At 36.2% G+C, this 26020-nt stretch overlaps 1 protein-coding gene and 1 non-coding gene across 6 annotated transcripts in view; one reads left to right on the plus strand and one right to left on the minus strand.

The window, feature by feature from the left end:
• ECT2 (epithelial cell transforming 2) overlaps positions 1-26020 on the plus strand; it is a 73672-nt gene that overhangs the window by 20342 nt on the left and 27310 nt on the right. For all 5 annotated transcript variants that reach the window (XM_033211724.1, XM_033211727.1, XM_033211725.1 and 2 more), the window contains 5 exons: positions 3524-3643; positions 11760-11828; positions 13412-13522; positions 14337-14433; positions 16117-16198. In XM_033211724.1, the coding sequence (XP_033067615.1) occupies positions 3524-3643; positions 11760-11828; positions 13412-13522; positions 14337-14433; positions 16117-16198 (479 nt within the window). The remainder of the gene's footprint in view (positions 1-3523; positions 3644-11759; positions 11829-13411; positions 13523-14336; positions 14434-16116; positions 16199-26020) is intronic.
• On the minus strand, positions 869-999 carry LOC117084682. Its single transcript, XR_004437588.1, has one exon. It is a non-coding gene; the product is annotated as a small nucleolar RNA SNORA72 (small nucleolar RNA).

A 26020-nucleotide genomic window follows, 5' to 3' on the forward strand; every position in this document is an offset into this window, starting at 1 on the left:
GAGAAGGTTTCATACCACTTTGCTTAGTATAAACTCATCAAAGGTTTTATTTAAAAGATTGTGGCCTAAATTCATGATAGTATTCTCTCTTAAAATTTTTTTTTTGGTACCGACGGGGTCTTTCTGTGTTGCCCAGGCTGGTCTCAAACTCCTGTGCTCAGGTGATCCTCCTGCCTCAGCCTCCCAAAGTGTTGTGGTTATAGTCATGAGCCACTGTGCCCAGCCCATGATAATACTCTCCTTAAAGAACTTTGTTTTAGGACTGATATTTTCCTTTTTGGGGGGATAGGATTTGGAATAACTTAATTATAACTTATCCTCAAAATTAAATGAATATCCGGAGGCTTATTCCACATACTACTTGGATGCCTAATTAATATAAAGTACTATGCTAAGTGTTAAATATATTTTTTTGTTGTTTTAAAGAACTTTTTACTAGAAGAGGAGATAAAACATACACAATTATACTTACCAAATGGAACGTATTAGCATAATGAATGAGTTAAGGTATTAGATTTGTAAAGTGAGAGTTTTACTGCTCGTTTAGTTTAGGGAAGGTGTTGGGCTAGAATTTTCTGTGTGTTGTGCATCAGAAAAAGCTTCATACAGAAGGTAATGATTAAAGTGAACTTTTTTTCTAGAAAATAAAAATACGGTAATTTTACAGTTTATTTAATAGCAACTGGTACATACGAAATTTCCCTCCTTTGGTAATGCCTTTTTTTGACAGAAGTTTGCAAATTAGCACTGATTGTTTGTAAAAGTTATTAGATTAGCTCTGCTGTCGTTTTCCTTAAGGCTGACCAAAGATAACCTAGAATCACAGCCCTCAGATGGTCATACAAAATGATCATATAAGTCAGAGCTAGTTTATCACCAGCATTTATAAAAACAGACCTAGGGAAAGAGGTAGGTCCAAGACACATGCATGGTCTTAATATAGTGAATGTTTAGCTTGTCCTTACTATTATAAAATCAAAACAATGAGAATATTCACAATGAAGTGAATTTTAAAGTATGAATATGATTGGTAGAAGTAGAGGATATAGATGAGAAGTCTCTGAGACTGAGTAAACAGTACAAGTGATCATTCAATGTATTATCGATAGCAAGGGTGGAGTAGGCATATGGATACCGTGAGAGTTGAGATGAGATGGCCTATACTAATCTAGAGCAGGCCTTTGAGCGGTGTGCTATCTTATCTGTAAGCCATAGAATAATTTTTTTTATGAGATGAGAGATCAATAATACCTGACTTGCATTTCAGAAAGATAACTTGGTTCACTTTGAAGGAGGAATTGAAGAGGGGAAATTGGGGAATCAATGATACCAATTTGGAGGCTATTTCAGCAGTCGTGAGAGATTTTGAAGATCTGAACTTTTTAGGATAGTATCAGTGAAGATAAGAGGATAGATCTGAGAAATATTGGAAAGATAGAGTCATTGTGGTTTCAGTTTTCGTTTTCACAATGACTAATGATGTTGAACGTATTGTCTTCATTTGACATCTATATATCTTTTTTGTTGAAATAACTGTTCATGTTTTTTGCCCACTTTTAAATTGGTTGTTTCCTTCTGAGTTTTGAGAATTTTTTTTTAGAATTTTTGAAATAGGGTCTCATTCTGTTGCCCAGGCTGGAGTGCAGTGGTGCAATCTTGGTTTGGCTCACTGCAATCTCCGCCTCCTGGGTTCAAGTGATTCTCCCATCTCAGCCTCCTGAGCGCTTGGGACTACAGGCATGTGCCACCATACCTGGCTCATTTTTGTATCTTTTGGTAGAGATAGGGTTTCACCGTATTGGCCAGGCTGGGAGAATTCTTTTTTTCCTTTTTCTGTGAGACGGAGTCGTGCTCTGTTGCCCAGGCTGGAGTGCAGTGGTGTGATCTCGGCTCACTGCAACCTCTGCCTTCCAAGTTCACGCCATTCTCCTGCCTCAGCCTCCCAAGTAGCTGGGACTGCAAGCGCCCACCACCACGCCTGGCTAATTTTGTTTTTGTATTTTTAGTAGAGATAGGGTTTCACTGTGTTAGCCAGGATGATCTCAATCTCCCGACCTCATGATCTGTCCACCTCGGCCTCTGAAAGTGCTGGGATTACAAGCGTGAGCCACCGTGCCCGGCCGAGAATTCTTTATATATTGTGGATACTAGTCCTTTGTCAAACATGACTCGCAAATACTTTTCCATTGTTCATAGCCTATTTTTTTAATTCTCTCAAGTGTCTTTTGCTGAAGAAAAGTAAATTTTTATTCAAGTCTAATTTAACAGTTTTTTTATTCATAGATTGTGATATCATGTATGAGAACTCCTTACCTAAGTTTAAGTCATGAAGATTTTCTCCTCTGCTTTCTTCTAAAAGTTTTATAGTTTTAGGTTTTTTGTTTATGTCTGTGACCCATTTTGAGTTAATTTTTGTATAAAGTTTTATATTTAGGCTGTGATTCATTTTTTGCTTATGGCAGATGGTATTGTAATACCATCTTCCTGCATTGAATTGCTTTTGTACCTTTGCCTAAAATTACTTGGCCATATTTGCATGAGTTTGTTGTTGAATTCCCTGTTTTATTAATCTATCTATGTTTCTCCCTTCACAAATACCATACAATCTAGAACACCACAGCTTTGCAGTAAGAAGCTTCTTTGCCTTTCTGTATAAATTTTTAGAATCAGGTTTTCTGCATCTGCAAAAAGTCCTGGAACTTTGATTGGCATTAAATTTATACATCAGTTTGAGGGAGAATTGACATTCTTACTGTGTTCATTCTTTCAATCCATGACCATATGTCTACATTTATTTAGGTTGTCTTTGATTTCTTTCATCAGTATACTGTAGTGTTTAGCATCATGAACGTATTTTATTATGTTTATACTTAAGTATTTTGATTTTTTATTGTGATACTACTTTTTAAATTTTCCATTTGTAAGTTACTGGTATATAGAAGTAAAATTGATTTGTGTCTGTGCACACATATGCGTGTTCTGACCTTGTATCTTACGGCCTTGCCAAACTCATTTATTAGTTCTTAGTTTTCTTCTTTTGTTTTTTAGATTGATATGAGCAGCAACGTAGATACAAACAGATCTTCTAGCTTCAAATCCAGTCTTTCCCCCAAGCCAAGCTTCTAAAAATTTTAAAACATTTAGCACATATATTAAGTATGTCTGGAGGCAACAGATTGCTTGTTGCTTTCATCCTTAGTAACTTAAATACAAAAGTAGAAATTAGTCTTGTATCATACTAACGATTTTAATGATTGATTGCAGAACTGTGTGAACTTTTATTTGCTTCTAATGACATTTCATGACAATAGCATATGTATATACATATACACAGGTATATAAATAGAGTACATAGAATAAAATAGAATAGAAAATATGGGGAAAATGTCTCAAATTTAGGGAGAATATTTTTTATTATTACTTCCTTCTCTATTAACATCTTATGTCTCCTCTATCACTGTCTATATTTTAGGTCTTTCCTTTTTCCCACAATCTACTTAAACTAGTCTTTTTTCTACTTTAGCTATTTCAAGTACCATTGGAAGAGGAAGGACAACGTGGTGGACGTATCCTTGCACCAGAGGAGATTAAGACTATTTTTGGTAGCATCCCAGATATCTTTGATGTACACACTAAGATAAAGGTAAATTTGTATATGTTAGATTAGTAGTAATTTTTTTCAGATTGTACATATTTATTATGATCTTTGAGGTACTTCTGGTCAGCTAAATAAGTTTTGTACCTAAAACTTTGAGTCATTTTTCTCTGTTCCAGCACCTCATAATGTTTGTTGTTTGCTTGTTTGTTTTTGAGATAGTCTCAACTCTTGTCACCCAGGTTTCAGTGCATTGACGTGATCTTGGCTCACAGTAACCTCTGCCACCCAGGCACAAGCAATTCTCCCACTGCCTAAAAGTCCTGAGTAGCTGGGCACAGGCATGTGCCACCATCCCAGCTAATTTTTGTATTTTTTTTGTAGAGATGTGTTTTGTCATGCTGCCCAGGCTGATTTTGAACTCCTGACCTCAAGTGATCCATGCGCCTCGGCCTCCCAAAGTGAGGGGATCATAGGTGTGAGCCACCGTGCCCTGCCTTTTTTTTTTTTTGAGATGGAGAATACTCTCACCCAGGCTAGTGTGCAGTGGCGTAATCATGACTTACTGCAACCTTGACCTCCTGGGCTCAAGTGATTCTCTCACCTCAGCCTCCCCTGAAGTAACTGGGATTACAGTTACATGGTGCCATGCCTGGCTAATTTTTTTAAAAAAGTTTTTTGTAGAGATAGGGCAGGGTCTTGCTATGTTGCCCAGGCTGGTCTCAAACTCCGGAACTCAACTGATCCTCCTGCCTTAGCCTCTCAAAGTGCTAGGATTACAGCCTTGAGCCATTGCACCCAGCCTTTGTTTGCTGTTTTTTTATTTTCAGGTAATCCTACAAACAAGGAATTAAGGCTTTATGAAATCTATTCTGTAGAGACATGTTACTCCCAGTACTATTTTTCTTATGTTCCTATTGCTTTTGCTCTTGGGATGTATATTTTTGTTTTGCTTTGGCTTGTTTTGAAAACTCTAAACTTCTAATGGACTAAGAGTTCATTTAAGTCCCTTCTCCATTTATAGGTAGGTAAATGCCAAAAGTATGTGAGACAATGCTGTCCTCTTATTAATTATTTTCCTTTGGTGAAGGGCCTGTGATTTCCAGGTGTCAGTCTCTTACAGTAAAATAATTCCTGGACAGATTTAGCTGAACTCTTAAACTACTTTTTAAGTAAGTAGTTTAGTTTTATTTCCTCTTACTTTATCTATGTAGTACTTGAGCAAAGTTAATCAGTTTTCTTTTCAGAATAACTCACATTAATGTTTATGCCACATTCCTATAAAAGATCCGAATTACAGGATGTTTTCAAATATATGATTGTTTTTTAGTATACATTATAAACAAAAAATAGCAGATCTATAAATTATTAAAAATGACATTTACCAGTTGCTTGTATTTTGTGTTTTATCAGTATTGCTGATCATATTTCAGTTAATTTCTAGATTTGAAGAGAACTCTGAAGGAGTCTATTTAAAAAGCTTAGAAAGCTAGAGAGTTTCAGGCTAGTTAATCCTATTCCAGTTAGGATTCTGAATTTTTGAAGAGGAAAGTACTTTTGGAATATTTTTTGTTTTAAAAGACTTACTGAGTGGCACAAAAGCAGAATGGAAGGTCAAGTAGGTTTTGTGGGGGTTTTTTTGTTTTTTTTGTTTTGTTTTGTTTTTGAGATGGAGTCTCACACTGTCACCCAGGCTGGAGTGCAGTGGTGCGATCTCAGCTCACTGCAACCTCTGCCTCCCGGGTTCTCCTGCCTCAGCCTCCCAAGTAGCTGGGACTACAGGCATGCACCACCACACCTGGCTAATTTTTGTATATTTAGTGGATCTGGGATTCTGCCATGCTGACCAGGCTGGTCTTTAACTCCTGACCTCAAGTGATCCACCTGCCTTGACCTCCCAAAGTCCTGGGATTACAGGCATGAACCACTGTGACTGGCCTGTCAAGTAGGTTTTCGTCTTGGTGTTTTGCCACTAAATTTGTGTATCACTTTGAATTTGTGTCAGTTATTTAGCTAGTCTGGACACCCTTCTGTGACAAAATGTGTTATTTTATGTTTGCAGAGTCATAATCTTAATTTAGAAAATCATATTCTTTGATTCAGTGAAGTTTTGAAAATTTATCACCCTTTTGTTTTCTTATGTGTAACAATTCTTTAAGCTTCTTCTGTAAGATGGTACTTCAACTATTAGTTTTTCAGTTTTTTCTTTTTTTTCTTTTTTTTTTTTTGTCACCTAGGCTGGAGTGCAGTGGCCTGATCTGAGCTTACTGCAACTTTTTGGTTTTTTAGCTGATTTCAGGTTTGTCAAATATTTAACCATTTTAAAGCTTATGTTCTTTTCTACTGTGAAACCAGTATGTGCTGTCAAACATTTGTAAAACTCAAGAGAAAAGGAAAAAGGGAGAGAAATACCCATAATTCCATTATCCAAATATGCCTAAAATTTTGGTTTATTTTCTTTGTCCTTTTAATACATAGCAGTTTTTTTTCCTGTTTTAAATGAAGCCAACCATCTATTGAGCGTTACCACATCTATTGAGCAAAAACTTGGTATTATTGTACACATTTTAGAGATGTGAAACCAGTACACACAGAGAATAATTTTCCAGAGGCAGTCATCTAATAAATGCTGGACACAAGACTTGAACCTTTATTTGTATAACTTCAAAGTCTGTTCTCCTAACTACTAATGCTATTTTGCTTCTTTAAAATCATGCTGAGGTACATTCTTTTAGTATGTAAACGACACCATGTAAATGTGTCTTAAATTTGTACGGTTTTTCATATCATCTCAATACAGCATTCCTGAAAACATTGGTGTCTGTATTTTATAATATCATATAGTGGTTAAGAATATGTAGTGGAAAAAACAGCTTTTTTTTTTTTTTTTCTTTTTGAGATGAAGTCTTGCTGTTGCTCAGGCTGGAGTGCAGTGGTGCAGTCTTGTCTCACTGCAATCTCCATCTCCCGGGTTCAAATGATTCTTCTGCCTTAGCCTCCCCAGTAGCTGGGATTACAGGTGTGCACCACCACACCTGGCTGATTTTTGTATTTTTAGTGGAGGTGGGGTTTCACCACGTTGGCCAGGCAGGTCTCAAACTCCTGACCTCAGGTGATCTGCCTCTGCCTCTCAAAGTGCTTGGATTACACCACTGTGCTTGGCCTGAACAAAGCAGATTTGATTGAGTTTGAAGTCAGGTGACTTTAAGTGCTTCAGTTTTCCTGTTTATAAAATGGGATAATAATAACTGACTTATGAAGTTGGGTAAACTAATATTCAGAAGTTTTGTGTAGTGTTAAAACTTTTTTACCCATTGTGTTTACACCCACTGTCTAGCATTTAGATTACTGTCAGTAAATGTTTACTGAATGATGGTCATGTTACCTTTAAATTTCAAAATCAGGACTAGCACTCAGTGTTTTTTCTTATCTAGGTATTATGTAAACATCTTTAGTAGCCTCATTCTTAATTTGCTTTCAAGATCTTGTGAGCTGATGTTTTGAGTAAGGTGAAAATTTTTGAGGTTGTTATCTACGTCTCTCTTTTCCTCAGTATGAATTTTTCTTTTTCAGGATTAAACATTATTAATCCTTGATGTATAATTTTCTACTCTTAGCTGGGCACAGTGGCTCATGTCTGTAATTCCAGCACTTCGGGAGGCCGAGGCGAGTGGATTGCCTGAGCCCAGGAGTGTGAGACCAGCCTGGGCAACAAGGCAAAACCCCATCGCTACAAAAAATGCAAAAATTAGCTGGGTGTGGTGGCGCATGCCTGTAGTTCCACCTCTTCGGGAGGCTGAGGTGGTAGGATCACTTGAACCCAGGAGGCAGAGGTTGCAGTGAGTCAAGATCATGCCACAGCATTCCAGCCTGAGCAACAGAGTGAGACCCTGTCTCAAAACAAAACAAAAAATAAACCAAATTTCTACTTTTACACAACTATGATGAAACAAAAGAGAGAGGGATTGATAGGAGTTCTTTTTGTTGTTGTTGTTGTTTTAATATGTATATCTTTTCTTATTTTAGTGTAAGCCTCAAAGAATTGTGTACTTGTTTTAGGAACCCATGTATGTTGGCTTACTGTGCAGTGAGCTCAGCAAAAGAGAAACCCTGGTTAAGATTAATTCTGCACTGTTACTACCTACTTAACAGTGCAGAATAAATCTTAACAAGGAAGAAAAGAAGTAAGTAGCTTAGCTTTCTTAAGCCCCATCTGTTTATGACTTCCCCACTTTTCTAATATTCTTGCCCAGGCTTTGGAATCTGCTTTGTCTTAGAACTGCAGAATTGTCCTTTCTTTTGGAGGAAAAGTTAAGAGACGCCTATGAGAATTTCTGATGTATTATAGACAAGGAGGAGAAGATACATCTCAGTCTCTGTCCTAAATTGTATCGGGCATTTTCCCCAGAAATGTTGTAAGAAATAGTGGTGTTATGAATAAAGCTATTGGGGACTCGCCTGCCAAACTGAGTCCCCCTTTCTAATGGGGATGACTGTGGAATAACTTGGAATCTGAGTCAGACAATCCTGAGTTTGAATACTGGTTCACAGCTGTGTGATTTGAGGAAAGTTACTTAATCTCTCTAAGCCTTAGTTCCTTTATTACGTAGTTCCTGAGCTAATAGCAATCTTTTTTTTTTTTTTTGAGATGGAGTCTTGCTCGGTTGCCCCGGCTGGAGTGCAATTGCACAATCTCAGCTCACTGCAACCTCCACCTGCTGGGTTCAAGCAATTCTTCTGCCTCAGCCTCCTGAGTAGCTGAGACTACAGGCACGTGCCACCATGCCTGGCTAATTTTTTGTATTTTTAGTAGAAACGGGGTTTCATCATGCTGGCCAGGCTGGTCTCAAACTCCTGACCTTATGATCCTTCCGCCTTGGGCTCCCAAAGTGCTGGATTACAGGCGTGAGCTGCGGCACCCGACCTAAGACAGCAATCTTTAGTCAACAAGCATTAGGAATTAAAAGTTAACCAGAAACTGAGCAGACTATATTTCACAGTGCCTCAAGATGATTTTGCTTTCTTAGAGCAATGTTCTTATGTAAGTATTTTACAGGTTTATGCATTAATAGAGGAATCCCTAACACATAGTTATGCTCATAAAATCCTGTATGATGTAGGAATAATTACTTTCCTCATTTTTCAGAATAGAAAATTGAGGAACATATAGCTTACATAACTTGTCCAAGGGCACAGAAGTAACAAGCCCAAGAGCCAGTATTTAAACCTCAGTAGTCAGTGCCAGAATTCACTGCATTGTATTGCCCCAAGATTAGACTTATTTATAATATTTCTTCCTTTTTTTTTTTCTTTCAAGTGCAGTTATGAACAGTTCAGTCTTCCCAGTTCTTGATGTGTGTGGGCTGTTAAAATATTCTTGCTTTGAGTTTACTTTTATGCTATTGAAAGTAGTTTTTCTCCTTTTTGAACTTTACTGAATCTACTAATACAGGACAGTGATTCTTAAATTATTTGTCTTTAGAATCCCTTTTCATTCTTAAAAATTGAGGAAGTTTTACTTATGTGGATTTTATATATTGGTATTTGCTGTATTCAAAATTTTAAAATATTATTTAAGATGTATTATTTTTTAACAGCTTTATTGAGGTACATCTTACATGTTTTTAAATTCACCTATTTAAAATACACAATTCAGGCCCGGCCTGGTGGCTCCTGCCTGTAATCCCAGCACTTTGGAAGGCTGAGGTAGGAATACCACTTGAATCTAGGAATTTGAGACCAGCTTGGTCAACATGGTGAGAACCCATTTTTGCAAAAAATAAAGAAGTTAGCTGACTGTGGTGGCGCATGCCTGTAGTCCCAGCTACTTCGGCAGGTTAGGTGGGAGGGTTGCTTGAGCTTGGGAGGTTGAGGCTACAGTCAGCTGTGATTGTGCCACTGCACTCCAACCTGAGCAAAAGAGTAAGACCCTGTCTCAAAAAAAAAAAAAATTAAATATATGATACAATTCAGTTATTTTAATAACTTAACCAAGTCGTACAACTGTCACCATAAATCCACTCTAGGATATTTTCACTACCCACCCCAAATAAGATGTCTACTTACAATTAATCTTTATTTCTACACCAGCCATAGGCAACCACTAATGTACTTTCTGTATCTATGATTTTGTGTTTTCTGGACATTTTATATCTTTAATATAAATATACATTGATACTATGTATATACACATAGCATATAGATATACTATTTGATACACTCTATAGTGTTGTAAATATGTTTATATAGTATGTGGTCTTTTATATATGGTTTCCTCTTAGCATTTTTTTTTTGTTCATCTAAATGTAGCATGTTAGAAGTTCTTTTTTTCTGGTCAAATAATATTCCACTATATGACTATACTAATTTTTAAAAGTCTGTTCACCAGTTGATAGACATTTAGATTGTTTCCATTTTTGGCTATTATGAATAATGCTCCTGTGAGAGTGTGGTGTGCAAGTCTGTGTAGACATGTTTTCATTTCTCTTGAGTAGGTACCTAGGAGTAGGATTGATGAGCTATATGGTAGTTTTATATTTAAAAATTTTGAGAAAATGCCAGGGTTTTCCCATCATTTTAAAGTTAATTAATTAATCAATTTAGAGATGTGTTCGTGCCTAATTGCCCAGGCCAGCCTCAAACTCTGGGTCTCAAGTGATCCTCCCACGTCAGCCTCTTGAGAAGCTCAGACCCATCAATTGTTATTTTCACCAGTAATGAATGAGAATTGCAACTTCTCCACATTCTTGAAAAACACTTATCTTTTTTTTCTTACCTTATAACCATCCTAGTTGGTGAGGAGACATCTCTTGTGGCTTTAACTGTATTTCCCTAATGATTAATGATAAGTGTCTTTTCACATGGTTATTAGCCATTTGTATATTATTTTTTGTGAAATGGCTACTGTCTATAGCCTGATTTTTGATTGGATTGTCTTCTTGAGTTGTAAGACTTCTCTATAAATTCTGGATACAAGTTTTCTTGAAATACAAAAGTTTTAAATTTTGATGAGGTTCAGTGTATTCATTTTTTCTTTTATGGACTGTGATATCAGTGTCATACCTAAAAATTTTTTTCCTAACTCAAGATTTTGAAGATTGTTTTCTTCAAAAGTTGATTTGCTTGAGGTGAGGGTTTAAGTTCATCTTTTTGCATGTGGGATATCTAATTTTGTATTAATTCACTTAAAATAATAACTACGTGACAACACAAGTACCATTCTTTAAGAAAAATAATTTCCAAACAAAAATAATTAGTAAGGGGAGTGGTGGTATTGTAGTTTTTTTACTGTCTGGCTTAATAGAAGACTGGTTTTCATATCTGTTTCTACATTCAGTCTGTTGCAATATCACATATCATGTAGCTTCTAGAAAACAACTGTATACTTGTGAGAGAATGAGTGAAAAAGTCAAATAATGCTTTAGCAGTATTACAAAAATAATTTTAATCTCAGGGATCCCACTGAAAGGGTGTCCCAGCAGCCTTTGATGAAACTTTAGAGAGTCTTTAGTGTAAGAGCTTGTCGATTGATGTCTACTTTCAAATCACTTAGAATTTCAATTAGGGCATATCATTTCTTGGCATCTCATTTTATCATCTGATTTGTTTGTTTATTATAAAGCTTTTAAATGTTCTGAGTTTTTACAAAGAAGTAATATTTTAGAAAGACCATGAAGAATTAACAAACTATGCTTCATGGGCCAAATCCAGCCCATTGCATGTTTTGGTTAAAAAAAATTTTATTGGAACACAGCCACACTCATTTATTCACACTTTTAAATTTGCTGACCCCCTGTTAGAGATTACAGTTTTTAATGACTGATGTTAAATAAGATGCTTCAGCAGCAGGATTGAAAGTAGTTTTCTATAATTAATAACACCAATCAGCTTTATAGTTAATAAGAAAAAAATACTGAGTTATCACATCACATTGGAAAGTTAGGCTTATTGACTTTATATTTTAAAAATTATTTTTCAAAGGACTTGTTTTTGTAGTAAAAGTTAATTCCTTGCTGAAGAGAAAAAATGGGATGTTCATTATTTTACACATTAAATTAAGACACTTTGTAAAGTGCTTCTTTCCAACGAGTATCTCGGAAATATTAAAAGTTGTATAAGGAGCTGTCAGGTTTAATTTTAAATATTTCAACTCGTGCTATTTCAGGATGATCTCGAAGACCTTATCGTTAATTGGGATGAGAGCAAAAGCATTGGTGACATTTTTCTGAAATATGTAAGTATTGTATTTCCTTTTTAAGTGTTCAGATTAAAATATGATCTCATCAAGGACTGGCAAGGAATGTAATTTACCTATTTAAATGTGAGAGGTTTTAAAACTTTGACATGATTGTGTTTATAAAATATATTGGAAATGTTCTTTGTCTTCTGAAACATGCCTTCTATATGCAATTTAACATCTTAATAGCTCAAGATTATTAGAAGAATGCCAATTATCATGCTGTACTATAATTGTTTTAGTATGTATCAAGTTATTTGCCCTTCATAAATGGCCACAGATTGTATTTTCATTTTATATATTATTTAATTTTCATTTTAAGTTCAGGAGTACATGTACAGGTTTACTACATAGGTAAAACTGTGTCATGGGGGTTAATTGTACAGATTGTTTTGTCACCCAGGTGTTAAGCCTAGTACCTATTCGTTATTTTTCCTGTTCCTCTCCTTCCTCCTACCCTCCACCTTCCAAAAGGCCCCAGGTATGTGTTGTTCCCCTCTATGTGTCTATGTCTTCTTATCATTTAGCTCCCACTTATAAGTGAGAATGTGTGGTGTTTGGTTTTCTGTTCCTGTGTTAGCTTGCTAAGGATGATGCCCTCCAGCTCCATCTGTGTTCCTGCAAAGGACATGATCTTGCATTTTTTTTTTTTTTTAAATGGCTGCATAGCATTCCATAGTGTATATGTACCACATTTTCTTTATCAAGTGTATCATTGATGGGCGCTTAGGTTGACTCCATGTCTTTGCTACTGTGAGTATTGCTGAATTCTACCAGATGTACAAAGAAGTTTTTATTTTTCTCCCTTCTTAGTTGATAACACTTTTTGCTGTCATGTCTGTTTCTATTTAAAGGCTTCTAATGAACTGCCTCTTACTAGGATAAGAACCACACAACTTAAGTTTTATAAATTCATTTCGACAAGATTCTATAAATAGAATTTATACGTTTCTTTGAATCTCTTTAAATAGGATTTGTAAGTTTCAGTGCCTTGAGTACTGGCATTTATACTTTTATTTTTTGAGGCCTCTAACTTCTTTCCTTACAAAATAATCTCTTAGATGTTTTTTCAGTTTGGTTGATAATTAAAAATTTACAAATTATTTTCTCATTTTTTTTGATACTTTTTAATTTTCTCAATCAGCCAACACTTTTCCTTTTCTTGCTTGCATTTTTGAGTAATATAACTGATCTTTTAATGGTGGTTTGGATTTTTGAATAAATACCATGCTTTTGGAATCTACATAGATCAGCTGTAATTTAATTAATATTTTTTAAACTCATAGACGTTTTCTTTGTCATGTTTGTATCAATACAATAAGCTTTAACATATCTTTTGTTTTTTTCTGGGTGTTTTCATGTTTTAGACTGTGTATACCAATTGATGTATTTTGTTTAGCAATTCTTTACTGAGAAATTTATGAAATAAATTTCTATATTTAATTTGAGAAAAAACTTACTTTAAACTTTGTATCCGATATTTCAGATTATGACTATTAATTATTTGACTTTAAGTTACATTGTCTCTAAGGGGGTGGCAAATGCATAACAAATAATGTTTTCTTCCCTTTTCTTTCTAGTCAAAAGATTTGGTAAAAACCTACCCTCCCTTTGTAAACTTCTTTGAAATGAGCAAGGAAACAATTATTAAATGTGAAAAACAGAAACCAAGATTTCATGCTTTTCTCAAGGTAATGTATATTTCTTTCAAATAAAAATTTGAGAATTATTTCTGAAGTAATTCACCAAAATTATGAAACAATGAAGTAAATTTTAACTTTAGTAAAATGTATCTATTAATATCTGTTAGTTTTAGTTGTACTTGTGGGTGACCATGATGTTTAGCTTTGGAAGGTTTGTTATATTCAGTGTTAGGTACCAGGAGGTGGTTGAATGAATAAGAATGTTATATGTGGTCTTTTTTTTTTTTTTTTTTTTTTAAGTTGTGGCCAGGTGCACTGGCCAATGTCAGCCTGTAATCTTAGTACTTTGAGAGACTGATGAGGGAGGATTGTTTGAGGCAGGAGTTTGAGATCATCCTGAGCAACAAAGTGAGACTCTCATCCCTACAAAAAGTTTTTAAAAAAGTTTTATGTATTTTAGTTTTCAAAACACCTAATGATTTTCCAGTGAGATTCGTTTTGCTTTTAATGATTTTTTTCTTATCAGTTCCTTACTTTGTTTATTTAATGGTATTAGCATAATTAATATTATTAAATGTGCTTTTCTTGTGAATGATGTAGACTTAAGAGAAATTTAAGGTGGGATATATAGGAGTGTGTAGAAGAACTCACTTTTTATGTAAGATGTTAACCACTGGCTGGCCAAGAGGCCATTTCAGGCCCTGGAAAATTATTCAGCCAAGTAGTCTACCACAGAGAAATTCCACCTCTTCTCTATTAGTTTGTATCAGGGACACTAATGATAAGGTGTAATCCAGTAAAAGTAGGGCATATAATCTTTGCAGAAAACCTTTTTTGAAATTGTTGAATAAATTTTTTTCAGATAAACCAAGCAAAACCAGAATGTGGACGGCAGAGCCTTGTTGAACTTCTTATCCGACCAGTACAGAGGTTACCCAGTGTTGCATTACTTTTAAATGGTACTTGTCTGATCTGTTTCAAACTACGTCAGATGTTTTAAAAGAATTGTTTTTTCCAAAAAAGTTGAATTTCTTCTCATTTTTAGAGTTTCTTAGATTTCAGCATTAAAGTTTATATATGTTTTACTTTATGGATTATCTTAAAAAATAGTCACTGGTGCTACTAAAATTCAGCTTGGCCTGAAATATTTTATTTGTTGATTAGTAGTATATATTTTGTCTTTTCATTTAAAAGTTTTCTTAATATTTCATGGTGTGTCACTAGTTCAGAATCATTTTACATCCAAGTACATACAAAATTTGCCCACAAAATCACGAGGAGAAGATAATTTGTATGTCCCAAGTTTTTGTAGCCCGTTTTTGAATTTTAGTAAAGTTCTATATATTTGGCTTTATGCTTACTTTTTTTGACCTTAGATTGTTCAGAGTACTCTTGAAACATACCTGTTTATTCTAGAACTGAACTATAGATATCAGTAGAAGGGAATTTTACAGCAGATAATTTTTATGCATAAATTTTGCCTGTGGTAAAAAATGTGTATATATATTCTGTTATATTTAGCTAGCTAAAGACAGTATCCGTTTTTATTTTATTCTTACGTATGAAAACAAAATTATAGCCTGTAATTCCAGCACTTTGGAAGACTGAGGGTAAACCCGGGAGTTGGAGACCAGCCTGGGCAACATACAGGGACCCAGTCTCTAAAAATAATTTAAAAAAAAAAGGAGGATAACTAAATTATAAACAGGAAAAAGTCTATAATAAAATATTTAATTCCTAAGCTAAATCTACACTAATATTTACAGCAGACAAGGAGGCAAATTTTGTGACTGTTTAATCTGTTATTTTCTGTAAAAATCTTGGTTAGTATGTGAATTATAGTACTAACTAAAAATTTGACCTTTTTTTTGTTTTTTAGAGTTATATAGTTGAGAATTACTGGCTTATAAAAAGATTTGTCCACTATTTAAAACTATTCTGATTTACAAATTGTAAGGAGAATATATGAACAAACTTCAGGTTTCCAAAACATTGTGGTTTTCTTCTAATTTGCATATCTTCATTATTGTTTAAGTACTTGTAGAAATTCATAAATGTTATAAATAAAATGATTTCTAGGCTTTATTACTATTATTCCACGTGAGAGATTAGGTGGACAGTGGTACTAGGTTAAACCTAGATTTGATAAGAATATGCCAAGGATGGCACAGGGAACACAAATAAACAACCTGGATTAGAAGAGTCAATGTGTTAAGTATAAATCTCTAAGGTAACAAAATCTGTGCTTAAAGATAGCAGATGCTCTCTGTGATGTAGCCATGGGCCCCAGTATGAAACACAAAATACATTTTGATTTTTGAGCTTATTGAGGATCATGTGTTTTCATTTAACACTATGGAGAAAGTTTGAGGACTTTAGGAATCCCCAAGTATTACTTGAGGGATTGGAACAGCAGTGTAAGAAAATCAGGATTACATATTCTGAAAATTTAGTCAGTAAAAATGGAAACCTTAACAGATGTGTAATAAGAGAGCTTTTTAGGGAACAGTGCTTAAAACTTTTTTAAAGTAAAGATTGAATATTATCTTTAAAAATTAGCTATATCAAGATGGACAGCAGTTTAGTCTTAGATGAGAAATCACTGAATTTTTTATGCATGGAAAAACATTGTGTTATTACAGATCTTAAGAAGCATACAGCTGATGAAAATCCAGACAAAAGCACTTTAGAAAAAGCTATTGGATCACTAAAGGAAGTAATGATGTAAGTGCATTATTTTCAATTTTTGATCGTGCCTTAGATTTCGAATGGAATTGATAGAATACTTGAATCATAAATAGGAAAATGTCAATGAAATGTCTAAATTATTTTTCTAATAGTATAGTTACACATTAAAATGAAGTGTTTTAAGAATACATTCATTAATCAAAACATTTATTTCTGAAGGTATTAAACTATTGTGCACAGAGAATAATAGTTTAGAAACTTGAAAATGTTACAAATTCTCTAATAGACATTTTCTTCATAGAACTCTAGTCATAGCTTGTTTCTGTCTTCATATTAATGTGGATTGCCCAAATGTAACTTGAGAATGTGACCACAGTGAAATTAAAAGGTTTATAATACTTTTTCACATTAATTTTTAAACTTTTTGTTTTCTACCTAGAGTTCTGTGGAATTGAGTTGGCAGGATTGGTTGGAAATGTATTAAAAGTATAAATTCAATGAAATTGATCTGGGGAGTTTGATCATAAACTTAGGCTGCTTACTGTAGGTCTAACTTGGAAACAGGACTGAACAGAAATGTTAGGAGCAGAGTGGAAAACTCTCTTGCCATTGGCTGTTTCTGTTTCGCCTCAGAGAAGGTACTTTAAGTGGAGTTTACATATCAGTGTATTTAATAGATTTAGTTAATTTCTGAGATTCCAGGGTGCTTCTATATGAGAGTTTCTTAAAAGGCTTCCAGAAGGGCTCTTAAGGAGAAACTTCACTAGCTCTAGAGAGGGGATTCAGCGGAGACCTGTCTCTCATTCTCTTATTTGAGACAATAATGCTCAAATTAGTTATTACCAGCTTTTGTTGTTGCTGAAAGGGTATGTAAACAGGTATCCCGAGACTCCCTCAGATACCAAAATCTGCAGGTGCTCAAGTCCCCTACAATCAGCATCTGCAGATATGGAGGGCCAAGTGTATATACTTTTTTTGTTTTGTTTTCTTTTTTTGCTTATGTATTTTGTACGTTCACCAGCCAGCCATCATGCTTTTGATTTTTTTTCCCCTGGGACCAGGATAACGGTATTGAGACTATTATGATGACAATTTTCTGTAATTTTTCAACACCTTATGGTTTAAAATACTCTGACACACATTATTTACCTTGATCTTTTCAACATGAAGTAGGCAGTCATTGTTTTCATATTTTTATAAAAGAAACTGAGATGTTGTTACCTGCTCAATTTATCTGTTTGGAGTGTAGAATACTCTACAAGTGGCTATGCTATTTATTTGTTATTTGTGTATAATATATTTTGGTAAGCAAAGATTATAAAATAAGTAAGGAAAAGTAGCAAATGATTAGTCATTTGACCTGTTGCCTTCTTTAGAATAGTGTCAAGCTGGCTGCTGGAGGGATAATGGGCTGAATCAGTAAGACATTATTTAAGTTTCTTGAGAACTTCTATTTTTAGTATATCCTTACCCTAAGTGCTTTTCTCATAGATTTTCAATAAATGTTACATTATAGGAGCTAATATTTTAATGTCGAATTGTGATGCTGATTTAGAAGCCTTATAGAAATTTACCAGATCTAAATTCTCAAGATTCTTGAACATTTAGCCTAGAGATTTAATGCTTATTATGGTTGATTAAAACCACCGTAACCTGTCAGATGCAGGAACTAATGACACAGCACCAATTCACTAGTCCTTGCCATTTAAGCAAACTAAAAAAACCTCCTAAAATTGAATTCTAGCAACATCAGTTATACATGCTTAGATTTTCAGTATTAATTTGTTATAGATATATGTTTTTAGTTACTTCAAATATGGCTTTTTTCTTAAAAAGCCATACGCATATTTAAAATATATTTTGATTAATTTCAGCACACATATGTTCCCATGAAACCGTCACTATAATCAAGATGAGGAACATTTCCATCACCCCCAACATTTACTCATGTGCCTTGGTAATCTCTTTTTCTGGCCCATCCTGTTTTACCCTTCCCAAGGCAACCGTCTATCACGAATTTAGGAATGCCCCAGATACTGCGGGTTAGGTTGCAGACCGTGACAATAAAGGAAATATCCCAGTAAAGCAAGTTGTGTAAATTTTTTCATTTCTCAGGGCATATAGAAGTTATGTTTACACTATACTATAGCCTATGAATTGTGCAGTAGCATTATGTTTAAAAATTAATGTACATACCTTAATGAAAAATTATTGTTAAAAATGCCAACAGGCAGGGCGCGGTGGCTCACGCCTGTAATCCCAACACTTTGGGAGGCTGAGGCAGGTGGATCATGAGGTCAGGAGTTCGAGACCAGCCTGGCCAAGATGGTGAAATCTTGTCTCTTCTGAAAATACAAAAATTAGCCAGGCGCGGTGGTGGGTGTCTGTAATCCCAGCTACTTGGGAGGCTGAGGCAGGAGAATCGCTTGAACCCAGGAGGTGGTGGTTGCAGTGAGCTGAGATTGCGCCATTGCACTCTAGCCTGGATGATAGAGCAAGACTCTATCTCAAAAAAAAAAAGAAAAAAGAAAATGCTAACAATTATCTGAGCCTTCAGGAAGTTATAGTCTTTTTGCTAGTGGGGGATCTTGCCTTGATGTTGATGACTGCTTACCAGGGTGGTGGTTGCTGAAGGCTGGGATGGCTATGGTAATTGTTTCTCTCTCTCTCTCTTTTTTGTTTTTGTTTTTGTTTTTGAGACAGGGTCTCACTCTGGTCGCCCAGGCTGGAATGCAGTGGCACAGTCTCAACTCACTGCAGCCTCCACCTCCTCCCACCTCAGCCTCTTGAGTAGCCGGGATTATAGGTGTGCACCACCACACCCAGCTAATTTTTATGTTTTTTTGTAGAGATGGGGTTTTGCCATGTATCCCAGGCTGGTCACAGACTCCTGAATTCAAACTATCTGCTCACCTCAACCTCCCAAAGTATTGGGATTACAGGCATGATCCACCACACCTGGCCGGCACTTTCTTTTTTTGTTTGTTTGTTTGTTTGTTTTTTTGAGACGGAGTCTCACTCTGTCGCCCAGGCTGGAGTGCAGTGGCCAGATCTCAGCTTACTGCAAGCTCCGCCTCCTGGGTTTACGCCATTCTCCTGCCTCAGCCTCCTGAGTAGCTGGGACTACAGGCGCCTGCCACCTCACCCGGCTAGTTTTTTGTATTTTTTAGTAGAGACGAGGTTTCACCAGCTTAGCCAGGATGGTCTCGATCTCCTAACCTTGTGATCCACCCGTTTCGGCCTCCCAAAGTGCTGGGATTACAGGCTTGAGCCACCGCGCCCGCTGGCCGGCACTTTCTTAAAATAAGACAGCAGTGAAGTTGGCCATATCAATTGACTTTTCCTTTCGTGAACGATTTCTCTGTAGCATGCAGTGCTGTTGCACAGAATTTAACCCATATTAAACTGCAAAGTTGGAGTCAGTTCTCTTAGGTTTTGACACCATGTTATCAACTAAGTAGTATTCTAAATCCTTTCTTGTCATTTAAACAATGTTCACAGGATCTTCACCAGGAGTAGATTCCATCTCAAGAAACCACTTTCTTTGCTTATATGTAAGAAGCAGCTCTTTTATCTGTTCAGGTTTGTTTATGAGATTGCAGCAATTCAGTCCCATCTTTAGCCTCTACTTCTAATTGTAGTCCACTTGCTATTTCTGCCACATCTGCAATTCCTTCTGCAACTGAAATCTTGAACCCCTCAAAGTCATCCGTAAGGATTAGAATCAACTTCTTCCAAACTATTAATGTTGATATGTTGGCCTCTCACTATTGACAAATGTTCTTTTTTTTTTCCTTCGTTTTTATTTGTACCTCCTTCTTGGCTGAGCTCTGGCTTTTGGTTTTGTCTCCCTCACCTCTCTGCTGCTGACCACTGCAGGCTCTCTGAACCTTGACAGTTACTTCCCTTGAGGTCTCTACCCATGCCTCCTGTCTCTCACGCTCAGTTTTACCTGCCCGACGTAAGGTCTTAAATGGCAACCCAGATGGCGAATGCTTTCCAGTAGGTTTTCTTTTTCTTTCTTTTTTTTTCTCAGTTCAAGTTTAATAGAAACTGCAAAAGATCAATTGGCTTATGCCCTCTAATGATACAGCATGCAAACCAGTGGCCTGCCCCACAACACAGCTCATACCATTCCTACCAAGGGAAGAAATGCCGGCCTCTGTAACCCCTGTAGGAAAGGCCTGCTTTGTAACACACCACATCTCAGCTGAATCTAAAGTCTAGTGTTTTACTTATGAAAAGAAAATAGAAGAGAGGTTTTGTTGTGGCTGTCCACTGCAGCCTGGCACTAAAATGTCCCAGTGCTCACTTCTACTTGGAAAAATATTCTTTGCTCGTTTGGATATCATCCAGTAGGTTTTCAATTGACTTAGTGATTCTTGTGACTCTTCTGATGGATCTGTTCTATCTGTGGCAGCTATAGCCTTATGAAATGTGTTTCTTAAGACTTGAAAATTGAAATTATTCCTTGATTCATGGGCTGCAGAATTGGATGTTGAGCTGACAGGCATGAAAACAAAATCTCCTTGTACATCTCCATCAGAGCTCTTGGATGACTAGGTATATTGTCAATAAGCAGTAATCTTTTGAAAGGAATATTTTTCTGAGCAGTAGGTCTCAAGATTGGGCTTAAAAGATTTAGTAGGGCAGGATGCAGTGGCTCATGCCAGTAATCCTAGCACTTTAGGAGGCCAAGGTGGGCAGATCATTTGAGGCCAGGAGTTTTAGACCAGCCTGACCAACATGGCAAAACGCTGTCTGTACTAAAAGTACAAAAATTAGCTGGGTGTGATGATGCACGCCTGTAATCCCAGCTACTCAGTGGCTGACGTACGAGAATTGCTTGAATCCAGTAGCTGGATGTTGCAGTGAACCGATTGTGCCACTGCACTCCAGCCTGGATGGCAGAACAAGACTCTTGTCTCAAAAAGAAAGAAAAGACAATTTAGTAAACCATGGTGATGTGCTGTCATCCATGCTTTGTTGTTTCATTTATAGAGCACAGACAGTCAATTTAGCATAATTCATAGGGCCCTAGTATTTTCAGAATGGTCAATGATCATTGGCTTCAACATAGTCAGTCACCAGCTGCATTAGCCCCTAACAAAAGAGTCAGCCTGTCCTGTGAAGCTCTGAATCCAGGCATTGACTTCTCTCTAGCTGTGAAAGTCCTAGAAAGCACCTTCTACTGGAAGGCTGTTTTGTCTACACTGAAAATCTGTTGTTTAGTATAGCCACCTTCTTCAATTATCTTAGCTAGATTTTCTGGATAACTTGCTGTAGCTTCTCCATTAGCACTTGCTGCTTCACCTTGTACTTTTATGTTACAGAAAGAGCTTCTTAAACTTCCATGAACCAACTCTGCTAACTTCAAACCTTTCTTCTGCAACTTTCTTACCTCCCACAGCTTTTGCAGAATTTAAGAGAGTTAAAAACTTGTTCTGAATTAGATAGGGGCTTGTTCTGGATTGTTAAGGCTGGTCTGGTCTTCTGTCTGGACCACTCAGACATTCTCCATATCAGTAATAAGGTTGTTTTACTTATTATTCATGTCACTGGAGTAACATTTTTCATTTTTCTTCAAGAACTTTTCTTTTGCATTCACAGTTTGGCTGTTTGGTGCAAGAGGCTTAGCTTTAGGACTATCTCTGTTTTCATCTTGCCTCTCTTACTAAACTCAACCATTTCTAGCTTTTGATTTGAAGTGAGAAATGTGTGACTCCTCCTTTCACTTAAATAGTTAGAGGACATTGTAGGGTTGATTATTACTTTCAATACTGTTGTATCTCAGGGAATGGAGAAGCAAGAGGAGAGAGAGGTGGGGGGAATGGCTAGTTGGTGGAGCACTCAGAACACACACACATTTATCAGTTAGGTTTGATGTCTCATGGGCATTGTTTGTGGTGTCCCAAAACAATTACAATAGTAACATCAAAGATCACTGATCACAGCTCACTGTAACAGATAAAATAATAATGAGAAAGTTTGAAATATTGAGAGAAGTAGCAAAATGTGATAGAGACATGAAGTAAGCACGTACTGTTAGAAAAATGACATGATAGACCTACTTGACACAGGGTTGCTTACAAATGTTCAATCTGTGAAACAACAACAACAGCAACAACAAAGAAAAAACACTGTATGTGAAGCACAATAAAGTAAAGCACAATAAAGTGTGGTATGCCTATATGCACTTTCTATGATTTGATATACATGGAATATTTTGTCTGGCCTTTTTTTTTTTTTACTCAGCATAATTACTTTGAGATTAGTCCTTATTGTTGCTTATTTCAATAGTTAATTTACTTTTATTTTCCATTGTATGACTATATCACAGTTCATCCATTTTCGTGTTGTTTCCAGTACTTGGCTATTTCAAGTAAAGCTGCTGTGAACATTTGTCAACAAGTTTGTATAGACATGTGCCTTCATTTCTCTTGAATAAATTCCTAGGAATAGGAATGGCAGGTCAGATAGTAGGTTTTTCCTTTTTTTGTGGAGGGGGTGGTATCTCATTCTGTGACCCAGGCTTGAATGAGGTGGTGTAATGTTGGCTCACTACAACCTCCACCTCCCAGGCTCAAGTGATCATCCCACCTCAGCCTTTTGAGTAGCTGGGACTACAGGTGCAGTGGTACCATACCTGGCTACTTTTTTCTATTTTTTGTGGAGACAGGGTTTCACTGTGTTGTCCAGGCTGGTCTCAAACTCCTGGAGTCAAGCACTCTGCCTGCCTTGGCCTCCCAAAGTGCAGGAATTACAGGTGGAACTACTGCACCCAGCAAGATGTATGCATTTCTAAGAAACTGCTGACCTGTTGGCAAGATGGTTGTATTATTTTGCATTCCCACCAACAGTGTGTGGTGTTCCAGAGTTTCCACGTCCTTACCAACAATTGGTATGGTCAGTGATTTCATTTTTTATTTATTTATTTTTGAGACGGAGTCTCTGTCGCCAGGCTACAGTGCAGTGGCGCAATCTCGGCTCACTGCAACCTCCAACTCCCTGGTTCAAGTGATTCTCCTGACTCAGCCTCCAAGTAGCTGGGATTACAGGCACATGCCACCACTCCCAGCTCATTTTTGTATTTTTAGTAGAGACGGGGTTTCACCATGTTAGCCAAGATGGTCTCGATCTCCTGACCTCATAATCTGCCTGCCTCGGCCTGTGATGGGATTACAGGCATGAGCCACTGCTCCCGGCCTATTTTTTACTTTTTTATTCTTACTTTTTGAGATGGAGTCTTACTCTTTTGCCGAGGCTGGAGTGCAGTGGTACAATCTCTGCTCACTGCAACCTCCCCCTCCCAGGTTCAAGCAGTTCTCCTGCCACAGCCTCCCGAGTAGTTGGGATTACAGGCACCCGCCACCATGTTCAGCTTAGTATTTTTAGTAGAGATGGAGTTTCACCATGTTGGCCAGTCTGGTCTCGAACTCCTGACCTCAATCTGTCCACCCTCCTCAGCCTTCCAAAGTGCTGGGATTACAGGTGTGAGCCACCACACCTGGCCTGGCCAGTCATTTTAATTTGTGACATTCTAATAGATGTTTGGTTGTCTTTCCTGGTGGTTTTGATTTGCATTTTCATGACAAATGATGTTAAATGTCTTTTCTTGTGATTGTTTGCTGTCGTATTACTTTCTTTGGTGATATGCCTGTTCAAATCTTTTGTCTCCTTGAAAAAAAATTGTGGTTTTTTTTTTGTAATTGAATTTTGAGAGTTCTTTATATATTTGAGTTAAAAGGCTTTAAAAAAAAAAAAAAGATACATGATTTGCAAATATTTTCTCCTAGTTTCTGGCTTGCTTTTTTCTTTTTACAATTTCTTGAAAAAATAAGAGTTCTAGATTTTTAAGTCTAATTTAGCAAATTTTATTTCAGTGGATTGTGCTTTTATAGTTTTATCTAAGAAATATTTGCCTAACCCAAGGTCACAAGGATTTTTTTCTTATTTTCTTTAAGAATGTTTGTGGGATTAGTCTTTAGGTAAAACTCATTTAGGTCTATGATCCATTTTGAGTTAATTTTTGTACATGGCGCATGGTATAGATTGAAGTTCATTTTTTAAAATATGGAAATCTATTCTAGCAGTGTTTGTTGCAAAGAGTATCCTTTCTCCACTGAATTGTTTTTGTACCATTGCTGAAAGTCAGCTGACCATAAATGTAAGGGTTTATTTCTTTACTCTCAGTTCGGTTTCATTGATCTGTATGTCTGTGCTTATTCCAGTATCACACTGCCTTGATTACTGTACTTTAAGTTTTGAAATTGGGAAGTATGTGTCTTCCAACTTTGTTCTTTTTCAGAATTGGTTTCGCTATTCTGAGTTCCATAAATTTGGCATGTAGCTTTTAGGAGCATCTTGTCAGTTTCCGAAAAACAACAACAACAAAAAAACTGTGGGGAATGTGTATAGGAATTTTATTGAATTTGTACATCAATTTGAGGAGTATTATCTTAGCAATATTATTATTTTTTGAAACGGAGTCTCGCTGTCACCCAGGTTGGAGTACAGTGGCACGGTCTCGGCTCACTGCAATCTCCACCTCCTGGGTTCAAGGGATTCCCCAGCATCAGCCTCCCGAGTAGCTGGGACTACAGGTGTGCACCATCACGCCTGGCTAATTTTTTGTGTTTTTAGTAGAGATGGGGTTTTATCTTGTTGGCCAGGCTGGTCTCAAACTCCTGACCTCGGGTGATCCACCCACCTTGGCCTCTCAAAGTTCTTCGATTACAGGCATGAGCCACCGCACTTGGCCTATGTTAGCAATATTAAATCTTCTGATTTATGAATATTTCCATTTATTTACTTTTAATTTCTTTCAACTGTATTTTGTGGTTTTCAGAGGATAAGCTTTGTGGGTTTCTTGTTAAACTTATTCTTAAGTATTTTATTCTTTTTGATGCTATTGTAATACAAAAATTAGCCAGCCATGGTGGTGTGGTGTGTGCCTGTAGTCCCAGCTACTCAAAGGCTGAGGCAGGAGAATTGCTTGAACCAGGAGGTGGAGGTTGCAGTGAGCCACGATTGCACCACTGCACTCCAGCCTGGGTGACAAAGTGAGATGCTATTAAAAAAAAAAAAAAAAAAAATCTTTCAAAATTGTCAAAATACATTTTTGCTTGGAATTAGTAGTTAGACAGTTTTATGTTTGTTGCTGCTAACTGTTTTAAAGTCATGGAGCTTTAAGTCCAGCCTAAAATGAAATGATCTTCATGTAATTCTTTGATATGTGAGATTAAATTAATATTATTGATTTAATAAAAACAGCTGTATCTTCTGAGTTCTTTACAACATACCCATGTATTTCACTTTAGGTTCTTACCTAGGTAAATATCTGATATTAACAGGTTATAATTCTGATTAGTAAAAAGTAACTTAAAATAATGACTAGCTCTAATACCTCAATTTTCATAATGAATCTAGGCATAATTGCTAAAAAATTTATGTAACTGTAAATGGGATAAACATTTATAACTAAACTTTGCAAGTAATTTGAAATCTTTAAGTTATGTTACATTAAATTAAGTAATAGAGAGCTCATTAAATGCCTGAGTCATATCCAAATAAGAGAAAAACAAAAACAAATTGCTGAATATAAATCGGCTGGTTCTTGGATTCTTAAATTTTATAAAAACACTAAATATCCTTAGATCTATTAATACACATAACATTATGAGGACAATGCGTTTTTTTAATTAAAAAATAATGATTTTGTCAAATTCACAGGTTATTTAAAGTTTGTTTCAAAATATAAATTTAAGAAGAAAATTAAAATTGGAGGAAAAACCAGTGTAGGGGAGGGAGAGAGGGAGAGAGAGAGAGAGAGAGAGATACAAAGATAGTTATGGATAT

This window comes from Trachypithecus francoisi, unplaced genomic scaffold (genome assembly GCF_009764315.1).
Source record: "Trachypithecus francoisi isolate TF-2019V2 unplaced genomic scaffold, Tfra_2.0 Lachesis_group0, whole genome shotgun sequence".
Lineage (NCBI taxonomy): Eukaryota > Metazoa > Chordata > Mammalia > Primates > Cercopithecidae > Trachypithecus > Trachypithecus francoisi.